Source organism: Taudactylus pleione, unplaced genomic scaffold (genome assembly GCF_031769625.1).
Source record: "Taudactylus pleione unplaced genomic scaffold, aTauple2 ptg000017l, whole genome shotgun sequence".
In the NCBI taxonomy this organism is placed as follows: domain Eukaryota; kingdom Metazoa; phylum Chordata; class Amphibia; order Anura; family Myobatrachidae; genus Taudactylus; species Taudactylus pleione.
In genome coordinates this window covers 9,725,845-9,740,320 of record NW_028284419.1, presented here as the reverse complement: position 1 = coordinate 9,740,320, position 14,476 = coordinate 9,725,845, and the positions used below count along the sequence as shown (strand labels likewise).

General features: G+C 44.8%; 1 protein-coding gene across 1 annotated transcript in view; it reads right to left on the bottom strand.

Annotated features, from left to right (window-relative positions):
• DNM3 (dynamin 3) overlaps window positions 1–14,476 on the bottom strand; it is a 552,421-nt gene that overhangs the window by 54,418 nt on the left and 483,527 nt on the right. Inside the window, exons 20-21 of the mRNA XM_088481814.1 lie at window positions 12,308–12,531; window positions 10,045–10,323 (exon numbers count right to left, since the gene is read on the bottom strand). Of these exons, the coding sequence (XP_088337940.1) occupies window positions 10,074–10,323; window positions 12,308–12,531 (474 nt within the window). The 3' untranslated portion in view covers window positions 10,045–10,073. The remainder of the gene's footprint in view (window positions 1–10,044; window positions 10,324–12,307; window positions 12,532–14,476) is intronic.

The window sequence follows — 14,476 nt, the reverse complement described above, 5'->3', positions numbered from 1 at the left end:
GTCGATGTAATGTGGGACAAACTTCATGGATGGAATTCTGAGGCATAGGTTCCGGATGGACAACCAAACCTGGTCTCCAACTTTCATGCAAGGTACCTTCCTTCACCTCCTGTCTGCTTGTAGTTTGTAGCGTGAGGAAGTCTTCTCCAAATCAGTACGCACTTGAGCCCATATGGACCCAAACCTCTGTACTGTATCCTCCACGGCTTGAACATTTGAACATTGAAAGCTGGCAGGCTCCGAAACTCAGGTATTCGAGGGTGAAGACCGTAAACCACCTGAAAAGGAGTTCTATTCGTAGAGGAATGATATGAGGCTTGTGCGCAAATTCGGCCCAAGGCAATAACTCGGACCAGTTGTCTTGGGATGATGACATGAATATTCTCAGAAAAGTCTCAAGGTCCTGATTGACTCTTTCTGTGGATCCATTACTCTGTGGGTGGTAGGCTGTAGAAAAATTGAGTTTCACTTGTAGGACGGAACATAAGGCTCTCCAAAACTTTGCCACAAATTGAGCACCACGATCACAGACTATTTCCGTAGGGAGTCCATGCAGGCGGAATATGTGCTGGACAAACAAATGAGCCAATTCAGGGGCTGTGGGTAATTTCTTCAGAGGAACGTAATGGACTATCTTCGAAAATCGATCCACCTTGACCCAGATGGCGGTGTAACCCTCAGAACTTGGTAGTCCATTACAAAGTCCATGGAGAGATGCGTCCATGGATGTGATGGAATAGGTAGAGGCAACAGTTCACCAGCTGGAGCTTGACGTGAGGATTTGTGCTGGGCACATAAGGTACATGATGAGATAAACTCTAATTCGTCAGTTTTCATCAAGGGCCACCAATAGGACCTTTTTAAAAGTTCCAGAGTCTTCAGAGTACCAGAATGTCCTGCAAAGCATGAGGAGTGAGCCCATGCAAGCAGCTGCTTTCTTAACTCTGGGGCCACAAAGGTTCTCCCAGTAGGAGGCTGTAACTGTATGGTGGCAAACACCTTTGATTCCAGAACGGGGGTACTGTGAGAGATTTCGGTATTGTTGTCACAGGAAAATTATCTAGACAGAGCATCTGCTCTCTGGTTGAGAGCTCCAGAGTGAAAGGTCAGAGTAAAATGGAATCGAGCAAAGAATATTGCCCATCGGGCCAGACGAGGACTTACACACTGAAGATTTTTGAGGAAGAGGAGGTTTCTATGGTCGGTGAAGACAGTGAAAGGGAATTTAGCCCCCTCCCACAGGTATCGCCACTCTTTAAGTGCCAGCTTAACTGCCAAAAGTTCTTGTTCTCCTATAGCATAGTTCTTTTCAGCTGGAGAAAACTTCTTGTAGAAGAAGCCACACGGGTGTATTATCCTCATACCGTTGAGATAGAACTGCTCCCACTGCCTCCGATGATGCATCTACCTCCAACAAAAAAGGCCTATCCACGTCTGGTTGTCTTAACACTGGAGCAGTGATAAAAGCTTGTTTCAAAAGCTGGAAGTCATCAGAGACGAAAATCCTTTGATAAAGCATCTATAGTAATTGGCGAATTCAAGCAGTCTTTGAATGGCTTTCAATGTCTGGGGTCGGGACCAATCTAGAATCGCCTGGACCTTTTTGGGCTCCATCTCCAGGCTGGAGCCGGAGATGACATAACCAAGGAATGGCACACTGGGTACACTGAAGACACATTTCTCTAGTTTACAGTAGAGATGGTTCATTCTCAAACAAGACAACACATCCTTCACATGTTTATGGTGTTCTTCTAGAGAAGAGGAAAAAATCAGTAGATTGTCCAGGTAACCAACTACGGAGACATACAACAAATCCCGGAAAATCTCGTTGACGAAGTCTTGAAAGACAGCAGGAGCATTGCACAAGCCGAAGGGCATCACAAGATATTCAAAGGGACCATCTCTGGTATTAAAAGTGGTGTTCCACTCATCTCCCACACGGATATGAATAAGGTTATAAGCCCCTTGTAGATCTAATTTAGAGAAAATGATGGATCCCTTGACCCTGTCGAACAGCTCTGTAATCAACGGAAGAGGGTATCGATTATCGATTCTTGACTGTTATGTCATTAAGGCCTCGATAATCTATACGTGGCCTTAACCCACCATCCTTCTTCCCAACGAAAAAGAACCCCGCACCAGCAGGAGATGTAGAAGGACGAATTAACCCTTTCTCTAAATTCTCCTGGATGTATTCAGACATTGCTTGGGTCTCTGGCAAGGATAGAGGATAGGTCCGATCTCAAGGAGGCATCTTATCAGGCAACAAATCGATGGGGCAATCCCATTCCCTGTGAGGAGGTAGGACATTAGCTTGTTGTTCAGAAAAAATATCAGCAAACAGTTGATACTCCTTGGGGATAGCTGGGGGTACTAACGAGACTGTTTTCCTCACAGGTCGTATCTTGGGAAGACAGGACTTTTGACACTCCATTCCCCATGAAAGAATTTGCATAGAGCACCAGTCTATCCTGGGATTGTGCAGACGCAACCAGGGTAACCCTTGAACGACTTCTTGGGAAGCCTCAGGAATCACAAGAAATTTTAGATACTCGGAATGGAGTGCTCCAATGCGGACTAATACTGGTTGAGTCTCCTTGGTGACAACTCCATTAGCCAGAGGACGTCCATCCAAAGCAGTCAGAGAAATTGAATGATCCAGGGTAGAACAGGAAATTTGTAATTTATCAACAAGACTAGAGGTCATAAAGTTTCCGGCTGCTCCAGAATCCAGTAAAGCAGCGATGAAGGCAGGTTTAGGCTTAACATCTAAAGCCAAGGTCAGAACAAAATCTTTAGAAGTTGAGGACGGACAGATTACTCCTAACTTGATGTCCCCAGGGTCAGTTAGGAATATGCGTTTCCCAGGTTTGCGGGTATAGGAGGTCACCAGGTGACCCGATTCTCCACAGTATAGACAGAGGTTTTTTTGATATTCTTCTCTGGCGTTCCACTTTGGAGAGATGGGTATGATTCACCTGCATTGGCTCTTCATCTGTAGGAGGAGGAGGTGGATGGGTAGGGGACGGAAGAGTGACTGACCTAGTACGGTCAGGTCTTTGCTTCTCGGCCTGACGTTCTCTGAAGCGTAGATCGATTTTGTTACAGAGAGAAATCATATCATTGAGATTAGTAGGGAGGTCACGGGTGACCAAGTCATCCTTCAGTCGGTCGGAAAGCCCTTGCCAGAAAGCAGAGGTGAGGGCTTCCTCATTCCACTTGAGCTCTGATGCCAAAATCTGAAACTGTACGACATATTGGCTGACAGGATGGGTACCTTGTTTCAGTGACATAATACTAGATGAGGCTGATACAGTTCTCCCAGGTTCATCAAAAATCCTCCTGAATGATGTTCTGAAATCTGTATAGTTGTCCAGCAGGGAATCTGAATGCTCCCAGAGTGGGGAAGCCCAATCCAAGGTTGGACCGGACATCAGAGACACCAGGTAGGCCACTTTAGTTCTAGCAGTGGGGAAGTTGTCAGGCTGTACGGTGAAATGTATATCGCACTGATTCAGGAATCCGCGGCAGAGCTTAGGGTTGCCATCGAATTTGCTTGGCATAGGAAGGTGCAGCCGAGGAGATGCCCTGTAACTAGTATTGTCAGGTGGAGGAGCAGGGGTAACTATAGTTGCATTAGAGGTAGACAAAGAAGTTTGCAGATTATCCTGTCGTTTAGACATCTCTTGAAGAAACTGAGCCATTTGATGCTGCATATTTTCCAGGTTTTCCAAACGACCTGCAATACACCAAAATAAATCTGTTCCAGACTCCTGTCCCGTGGCCGGGTCCATGGGGCCTGTGCAAACTGTGATGTTCTGGTTTTGTTGTGGGCCCGAGGTGGTGATAGGAGCAAACACAGAAGCAGATTTAAACAATATGTGGAACGTTTAATGAGTGGTTATCAGACATGAACAATGGGAGAAAATAAAGTCCAGGGATAGCACTAAAGTGCAAATGGGAACTGAGGTGAAGCAATGAGTAAAAGTCCAGGTAGTGGCAGATAGGAGCAGTCCAGTTATCCGGGTCTTGTGAGGCTGTAATGAATTGCAGGTTTGAAGTGAATTGCAGGCTGTAGTGAATTGCAGACTGAAGTGAATTGATAATGTCCAGGGGATTAGCAAGTGGAGGCAGGGTGCAGGGTAACAACTGACACAAGTACTCAGGCAAGGGAGAGGCAATAGGAGGAGGCAGAGGATTCAAGCAGGGTATGGAGCAGGTCAGGTAAGCAGGCTAAGGCAAAGATCCAACAGGCAGTAAGTGAGCACAGGAACTCTCTCTCAGCAGCGGCTGAGAAACACGTTGCACTGGCAATGAAAGAGAGCTCTCAACTCCCTTAAATACCCAGTGCTCAGCTGTGACAGGTCAGAGAGAGCATGTGACCCACCAGGATTGGGCGATTAGATCACATGGCTAGAGGCAAGATGGCAGCGCCATTGCTGGAGCGGACGGAAACACCACCAGACCAAACAAGCCCAGAATGACAACATGCCAACACAGGATCACGCACAACCAATGCTCCCCGCCAGGCACCTGCACCACCGCCAGATGCCCCCCGCCATAGCGACCTCACAGGTAATACCCGCCGACCGCTATGCCGAGAAACCCTGGTTTCGACAGTATGGGGTAGAGCTGTGCGGCCGCAAGTTTATCTGTGCAGTCATGTTAACATGCAGGGAGTCCTGTTGGAAGTGGAGGAGCCCTGGGTACCGGGGGAGAGCAGCAAGTCATGGTGTGGAGCACACCTGACCTTCACACGCCATCCCACAGATGTCCCCTTCAGCCAATTGAAAGAGAGATGGGTGGGCACATTTGTCGTCTCAGACTGAGTGTGTGTGGTAGTTAATAGAGGAATTGAATGGATCCATTCCTGCCATCACTGGATGCCACCATTAATAGGCACGCTTGCCACAGGTTGCCGACCCCTGGTCTTTCAGAGAAATGAATTTTTTATCCAGACAGCTTCAGCGGGCTGCCCCGTCAGGCCCTGGCACAACTTAGGCAGCTGCCTAATGGAAACCCTGGCAGCAGCTTTAACAGCCCAAATATAAAACAGCCATAGTAGCTCTTCCTGTCCTGAGTTTCAGCCAGTATGAGATACTGTAGTCAAGCAGACATGATGGTAGATTGTGAGGATATTCCTATTGAGGCCCCTGAAATGAAACTGCTGGAGAAATAGAGCATAGATGATGTCCAGATCAGTGACATCTCATTGCAGGATTATATTGCAGTTAAGGAGAAATGGACAATAGAGGATGTTATGCCACTAATGGTTGTTCCTTGCTCAGTGCCCATTTCTATACCGCTTACAAACTCCCTCATGTCACATGGGAGGAAAAATGTAAAGAAACCCATGACAGAATAGTGAAATATGCAATCAAGATTACCCACTTGCACACAGGAGTACCCTCTGCAAGTGTTGGTGAATGCCACCATTACCCGTGGTCTTAGCGAAGTCTCCACCTGTATTGGCAGATCTGGACCAGTGAGGAGACTGTGGAAGTGTCCCCTCTCTATGTATAGTCAATCAAACTGTCTGGATCTTCTGCACCAGTGCTTGAAAAACATTACAGCATGTGCTGAGAAGGTCATCAATGCAAAGAAAGGACACTGCCACCTCTTATTACACCGAGACGAAGGGTTAACCAGGGAAGAACTGCCAAATGCGGGATGTAGTTAAAAGGTTGAAAATGACAATGAAGGTTGAAAATGTTGATATCACAATGTTGACAGTTACAATGATGACATTGATAAAATAGGCAACATGTCAGAATGTTGACATTAGGGTTAGGCTGCAGGGGGTGTTAAGGTTAGGCTGCAGGTGGGAGGGTTAGGGTTAAGCTGCAGGGGGTGTTAGGGTTAAGCTGCAGACAGGAGGGTTAGGGTTAAACTGCAGGGAGTGTTAGGGTTAGGCTGCGGTCGGAAGGGTTAGGGTTAGGCTGCAGACGGTAGAGCTACGCTGCAGGGGGTGTTAGAGTTCGGCTGCAGATGTGAGGGTTAGGGTTAGGCTGCAGGTGGTGTTAGGGTTAGGCTGCGGACGGGAGGGTTAGGGTTAGGTTGCAGGGGTGTTAGGGTTAGGCTGCGGAAGGGAAGGTTAGGCTGCAGGGGGTGTTAGGCTTAGGCTGCGGACGGGAGTGTTAGGGTTAGGCTGCAAGAGGTGTTAGGCTTAGGCTGCGGACGGGAGGGTTAGGGTTAGGCTGCAGGGGGTGTTAGGGTTTGGCTGCGGAAGGGAAGGTTAGGCTGCAGGAGGTGTTAGGCTTAGGCTGCGGACGGGAGTGTTAGGGTTAGGCTGCAGGGGGTGTTAGGGTTAGGCTGCGGATGGAAAGGTTAGGGTTAGGCTGCAGGGGGTGTTAGGGTTAGGCACTAGAGGGAAGGTTAGGGTTAGGGGAGAAATACTGACCTGGAAGTCACAGTCACATGACCGCTGGAGCCACTGCACACGTCAGGAGCAGGTATTTCATCGAATGTTGACATTCTAAATCATAACTGTCTACATGTTGAATATTAATATTGTAAATGTCATCATTATGACCATTTCAGAATTTCCATGTCAACATGAAAAATGTCAACATTATGACATATCATACCCAACCCACCAAATGCAAGTTATTAGCAGCCTGATGTTTCAAGTCCACCAATAAAACATATTCCAGTAAAAAAAAAAAAGCAAACAAACAAAACAAAATGTTGACTGCCATTATTGTACAGCTTCTGGTGGTGTGGTGCTATAGGAATGATTAGGAGCAGTAGAAGGTGGAGACAACATTGAGAGTTATGGTGACAGCTCCCATCATGCATACCACTCTGATCACAAAGGAAAAACTTGGCCAGTCATTGATATATATAATCAGATTACCTATAGAAACGGTTACAGGAATATCCCTTAGCAGTTTGCTGATCTGGGGGTAAATTTACTAAAGGTCTGTTCTGCTGTGAATTTGAAGCCAACAGGCATCAATGGCAGATTACAGTCTAAAAGAACCAGAATTTACTATGCCTCGGTTTTGAATGTAATTTTTCATCCGCCATTGATACCCATCTGAACTCCATCCCACGATTCCGCTGCAAATTGGACGTTCATCCGCAATCAATCATGCGGGGGATTTAAAGCACTGCACAGATCACTATGATCTGTGCAGGCTTTGTTTTTGTAATAAGCATCAAATTATAGAAAAAAAAACGATGTGGAGTCCCCCCCAAACCATTAACTATCCCCGGGTCTCTAAGACTAGGCTGGTATTGGGGCCCTCCCTGCTATAATAGCAACCAGACCTCGACTGGTCAACCCAGGGCTAGAATCCTTAGGGAAGTGAGGACCCCTCAAATGGGACAGCCAGTCCACACCCCTGGGGCTTTGGGTGCTGTGGTAATAGTGTAATAAAACTTTCATTAATACTGTTCTTTACAAGTGGACAACAGGTCCCAGCAAGTCTGCCCGGGCATGACAATTTCAATTGTGGAACCACAAATACTAACATGACTGGACATCAAGGGCTCGCTGGCACCTGTACCTCAAGGGCCCGCTGGCACCTGTAAAAAAATATTAAACAAAAGACCCTCATTTACCCATCTGTTACTTACAAAATGTAGGGTTTCATATCCTCTTCAATCCATGTAGCATCCCTGAATCCTGGCAAAACAAAAAGCAATACTGCTGAGGGATCAACAGGGCCCTGATAGTGGGGGCGTAGCCATATTTGGATGAAAAATACTATGCGCTGTCCTGCAAAGTGGCACTGCACACTGCAAAGGGGCACGTTTATCCCCCTATGCAGCTGGCCTGGGCCCCCACCGGGCCATTCCAACAGGCTTGGGCCTGGGTAATTAGTTCCCTTCTTTCCCCTACCTCTTAACGCCTTTGTCCATAGGATTGGGGCTTGGCTGATTGGTCAGAGCGTGGTAACTCCTGTAAACTGACCAATTAGCTTTTTGGGGGGCTCTAAACCTGCCGCATAGTAAAACCAGGGTTTTTATTCATCTAACTTAAGAAACATTGATACTCAGCTGATGTTCTATTGGGTTCTAATGTCTAAATTTTTGGCACATTCCTGTCAGATTTGACTTTAGTACAGTAAGTTAGCGGTTCACATGCCTGCTGGGAATCTACCGAAAACCCACACCGGACGCTTAGTAAATTTAAACCCTGGTAGATTAAAAACATTCAAACGTGCCATTTTAACACATTTAATAAATACATTACTGAATACTTCTCACATGATTTATTTAAAACAAACACAAGGCTTAACAGAGCAGTATTTTAGTATAAAAACTGAAAACTTGAAATCTATAAAAGAAAAAATCCTGAAGTGATAGCAGGCAGGGATAGCAGGCAGGACTTTTAAAGTGACATTTTAATTCACTTCACCATGAACATTTCCAGCTGGACACACAGATCTGCTAAGGTCACACAGAGCATTCAGAATGGAAGTTTAAAAAAACCGAACATGAGCATACGCCAGTCACACAAACTGAACTGTAAGCAGGCAGACTTTTTCGTTCATAAATAACCTTCAGAGGTGTTTGCTAGGTTCTCTAAACCCAACTCAAGTCTATAAAGTATCCTGCTTCATTTACACATATTATCATCATGATTTCCATTCTTAGAAGTTGCTGAAACTTTTACACATGTAAATGTTTACAGTAAAATTTGTATGACAGACTATATGTCTTGGCAATTGAGCTACATTTACTATAAACTTTGTAATTGTTAAATGCAAATGAGAGATTGAAGCAGTAGGCGTTCCTTGTCGTAGACAGTATCAGAATTTTGTAGTTGAAGCGATGACATTACACTCATTACCAATAATGTCATGTCCTTTCTGGATAGGAATGCCCTTTGTTTTATTCTTGTCCAGAAGTGTTAGTAGTGCTGTGTAGTGATATTTTTGTATGTAGTGATATATTTGTGTTACTGTTTATGCAATGCGCATATCACGTTGGCCTTGCAATTTCCTTGTTATGCACGGCATGGATAATTAGGTGCATTGGTGCAAAATTAAATGTTCTATTTGTACAGTATGTCATTTGCACTTAATGATCCTTATTGTCTCCCACCAAAATGTTTTTGATCACAAACTTTGGAATATAAAAAAAGACAACATTTTGACATTTACTTTTCTGCACACACCACAAAAAAGGACAATACTATGGGCCTGATTCAGACCCACTCGCGAGCGGCTGTCCGCTCGCAAGTGGGTCGATGTTCTGGACTGAGCATGCGCACGACGGAGGGAGCTCCGTCGTGCGCATGCGCCAGACGCGACGAGCGAAGGATTTTCCTTCGCTCGTAGTGTCTCTTCAAAGGGGGCATGCTGTCGATGTTGACTGACAGCACGCCCCCTTTGGTGGGCGTGCTGGGGGCGTGCCTCCCTGACGGGTGCGTTCCCACGGAAACGCCTCCCGTCAGAAGCCGGCCCACTGACATCACTAGTGACATCATGAGGGCCGGCCTCCATGAAAATGGAGCCAAAATCACTCCGGAGCTTGCGGTTGAAAACCTCAACCGCAGGCTCCGGCTCGCAGTTTCGATGGTCGCGATGGTCACGACCATCGCGGCCATCAAACTGCACGCTCGTATAGCCTGTGGGTGGTGACCCACAGCTATACGAGCGTCCAGGAGGACGCTCCATTTTCATGGAGGCCGGCCCTCATTCAGAGCGTACGCTCTGCTCAGAGCGTACGGCTCTGAATGAGGGCCTATGTCCATTAAAGACATGACTTTCCAAACAGAAAATGTCCCACCTCAACAATAAAGTTTGTTAAAACTATCTTACCTTCATCTACTTCTTACTCTCTACCAGGGCACCTAACACTTGATTGCTTTGAATTGTTGCTTATCTGGGTGTTATGGTCGTGAATGTAGCAATGTATATTATCCATGTCCTGTAATGTATTGTATTGTATTGTACTGTACTGTAAGTCACTGTAAATCAATCTATTTGTTTATGTACTTTGTAAGGCACTGCGGAAAACTTGTGGCGCCATATAAATAAACGATAATAATAATAATAATAATAATAATAATCTTACTGCATTGTGTTTTACCTGGGAACATTTGGTGGTGCACGTGTTGTTTACCTGGGAACATTTGGTGGTGCACGTGTTGGACGAGTAGGAATCTGCGGCAACATCGTACATGGATCATTAGTATTAGGAAAAGTAGGTAAAGGACCTGGACGGGAAGGAATAGGAGGGGCTCCAAGCTGAGTTCCCAATGGTGGGACGATAGGAATAGGGCCACGGCTTGCCAGTGAAACAGATGACCATGTTGGGGTAGAATGCGGAGTTGTTTTTTTCTGGCTTGTTGGACTTGATGGTGGAGACCTTTAGCAATAACAAGACCAAAAAAGTTAAGTTATTTGTCTTTGACCCAAGTAAAGCATTATATATATTTTATATTTTAAACTCTGAAAACATTATGTTTTGCGCTAGTCATATTTTATATTGCCGACCATAAGATACGGGTCAGCAAATTAGATGGCAGCAAACTATATTGTAAATTAGAATCGGAAGCAAAATAAGACTCTGCATATTCCATTTGCCACCAAATGTGGCTCAGCATATTATACTTTCCACCAAGTGTGGCTCAGCATATTATACTTTCCACCAAGTGTGGCTCAGCGGCTGCAGTCATCCTGCTGGCGCCGTCTAATCTGACGAGGCCTGCCCACTCTTGCCTGTCGCCATCCCCCTGCTCATTTGCCTTCCGCCAGGACTCAGGAGTCCCTGTCTGCTCACTTGGAGTCCCAGTCTCTCAACAACCCTCCCAGAATGCTGGTGCCTGGTGTGATAACATTGCACGTCACATTCTGGGAGTTGCCGTGGAAGACAGAAGATGGAGGAGCAGCACAAGGTGGAGCGACCTACCTGCCTTCACAAGGTAAGACCGGCTCCCCCCTCTCTGGCAAGCAGTTCTTCCCTGGCAGTCATGGCCACGCCCCCAGTCAGGCCACGCCCCCTGAGCTCAGGGCACCAAATGAAGCTCTCGCTCTGAGCTTTGTTAACACTAGAACTGGCCCTGTTTATACTCTGGTTATTTACTCCTTGCATTCTCTATATTTTGTCCCATGTCTGCATATATCCTACAAGGCCTCACATCTTGCCCATCGGGTCTCAACCCTCTTCACTCCCTAACCAACTACACTCTCTTGTCACCTCTCTTTCCTATTCTTCCTGCACTACACCCCTATCCTTCTGCCGCTGTTACATAACAGTCTCATCCTCCTCAGTTTCCCCTAAGGACCAATGTCCATTGTCCCACCTCCCCTTAATGTATCTTACACCTTAATAATATGACCTATACAGTATGGATGACCAAGTTATAAGCAAAAAATATTATGTGGAAGATGGTAATGAAGCGTGGGGGGGATCAAGTCCTTCATATTTCCTGGGGCACCCGGACCCCAAAATATGACCCTGCTGGTCATATTCTCATAGCTACTAGTACCTCCATAGTCCAACATTGGAAACATCCTCTCTCACTGCCACTCACAAAAATAATAATGACATTTCAATTTAGTTATGAAATGGAAACCATTGGTTTAAAGATTGATTTGTACATCGGTCCCTTTCAGTAAATTGCAACAAGGGTTGGACTGGCCCACAGGGGTACAAGGGAAACCCCCGGTGGGCCCCATTGCAGGGCCCACCATTTTCTCTAGGGATCAAGGTACCAGACTGAGCACTTGAATTATACATTATACATGTTAAATTATACTGCACAGGACTATACTGTATTTAATACAATGCATTGCTGTTATTAATCTGGTATATTATCATGCATGCACCCGCAGTATTTACTATCTATATATTTTTGAAGGGGCCCTGACCATGCACTCTCAAATGGTTAGCCAAGCTTCTGTTGAGGATGGCCACACTCCCTCTGGAAACTAAACACACCAAGGATGGCCACACTCCCTCTGGAGACTGGCCACACCGCTAAGGATATCACTGTATTTCCCCGGTGGGCCTTACTTGCCCCAGTCCAACACTGATTGCCTCTATGGTCTGAATACTACTATGAACATATATCCACTGATTGATTTTTAGATAACGACCCCTTCTGTATTTACAAACTGTGTACCCTTTCTTTGAGAAAAGTCATAAATGTTCACTTAAAGTTACATCTTCAAAGGATGGAGGGATATGTAAATATAGGTTCAAAACTTTTCCTACCGAAAGCTAAAAACTGGCTGGTATGCAGTTGCATAGTATACTCTGGCTCTAGTTAAATGCTTTCTCCTGCTTGTCATGTCTTTCTTAACAAATAGTACACCCAATAAATATATTAAAGTTATTTGAACTATACCAGTGACACTGCGCCCAGGAATCATCTACAGGAGGTGGCAATGGGGTGGAAATGGTGGATGTGCTGATGTCACCAATGATCTGTAGAGCTTCCGTTAATGCATGACGCATGCGCAGCATTTCGTCTCGCTTTTGCGCCTGTTCAGCTGACTCCTCCATCAAAGTGTTTTGGTCCTCGGAGGAGTACAAGAGCGCCAGCAGCTCGGCATGTATGAAGTCCTTTACCTGTTAGGAGAGACAATAGTTGGTGTATAGAGTATAGACAAGTTTTCAGCTTTTTATTTTTGTATCTACTATTTCAGAAACAATATGCATCAATTATTGCCAACGTCAAGATCAATCCTCTATATAGTATTTATTTTCTTTAACAATAATCAACCATCGCTGCATACTTTCTGCATTCCCAATAATACAGCAAATCTTTTCAGAAATGTGACCTGTGAATGATTTCAGAAATTTGACATCTGGCAAACAAGTGCTGCAGCTATAGCAATGATTTCACGCTTTGTTCTCATAGGACAATTGAGGAAATACAGTCTCCTTTAAAGAATCTGTTTACACAAAACTAGTTTACGGGGGTGGCAGGCATTTCAAGAACACATGTTCTTTATAACACTGGACACACTCATATGTCGATTCTGCCTACTGTCTCAATCACCTCTAATGTGACATTTAATTGAATACACACACACACTTTACAGTGGAATTTGATATAAACTCACTGCATGTTAACTGGAATTTACTTTACAGCTTCAAGATCCAATCTATTGGTCATGCTACCTCGGGCAAAATATCCCCCTTTGTTCTGCAAATAATTCAGTTTATGTTTTAGTTTTTATGTAACTTAAATTTGAAGGTGTTTGTGCGCACAATAATGTATTGTTGTTTGTTTTTACTTTGTCTTTTTATGACATTCTCATTTGATCTGTTCTAGATTTTATTAAAGAACCAGTGACCCAAAAAACTAAATCTGAAAATACAATATACTTACAGAACTTTGTTTTAAAGTGAATGGAAATATTAAGGGTAATCTATATGACTAAAATATGAAATTACCCGTTGTGATCTCACTTTGTGATAATAATTAGTCCAGCAAGAAGAGGGAGAGTCCAGAGTGGCCAGGTTAAGGCCAATGTTTGCGGCAGTGTGGGGGCCTCCAATGTGTGGGGGAACCCTGGGCGACCACCCCGCCTAAAATCCGTCCCTGCGTGTGGCACTGCAGGTTGGGCTGATATAAAATGTGCAGAGAGCTTTAGATTTGAGAGGGGTGTGTCCAAACTAATTCTAAATTGCAGTGTAAAATTAAAGCTGCCCAGTATTTGTGGGCTACATGCAAAAGCAGCCAGTATACACCATGTGTCACGTCATTGGGATTTTATAGTTTTCGGATCGGGACCCTAGTGATTAGTTTTGTACTTAGTAGTACAGTTGAAGCGTCAACAATAACTTCAGATTAATCTGCAAAGCCATACACAAAGCTTGTCAAAAAATCGTTACAAACTGGGCACTACGATATGATATAATTTCTATTGGGCAGCCATGAAAGTGGAGTATTTCCTTGACCAAAAGTTGAGCCAATACTGGAGTTGACGGAAGAGGAAGTTGGGAGGGAGGGAGTTGACTCAAAGGAACGAAGATTGGATCCATTGTGACCCATATGGTGGTAAATTTATTAGCTTTTTGATTCTTGGAACTAGGACAGAATATCACTTGGATGCCAGACCGCGAGGACTAATGACCATACATTGTGCTGACTTGATATAGAGTCAATTTTCATGGCCTGTGTAAACGGTAATCAGATAACATCCCCCTTCCAACAAGTGCCTTCACTCTTCAAGTGACAGTTTCATAGCAAGCAATTACTTGTTTCCAATGGCATCATTCCTTTCTGCAGGAAGAAATTTCAGAGAAAAGAACCAGAAGGGATGCAGCTGCCCATTTGGTGCTCTTTGAGAGACGACCACCTTTAAGATAGTGGGATGATTGTCAATTAAAAGTTGTTTGAAGTTTGTTTTGATCCATTCGCAGACCTGACACAGAGATAATGTATCCGAGGAAAGCAATGTATGCAATACAACTTGTTGTTTCTTAGCCGTCGGAGAACCTCTTTGACATGATGGCGGTGAGTCTGGATATCAGCAAAAAAGATGACAATGTAATCTAATTGGAC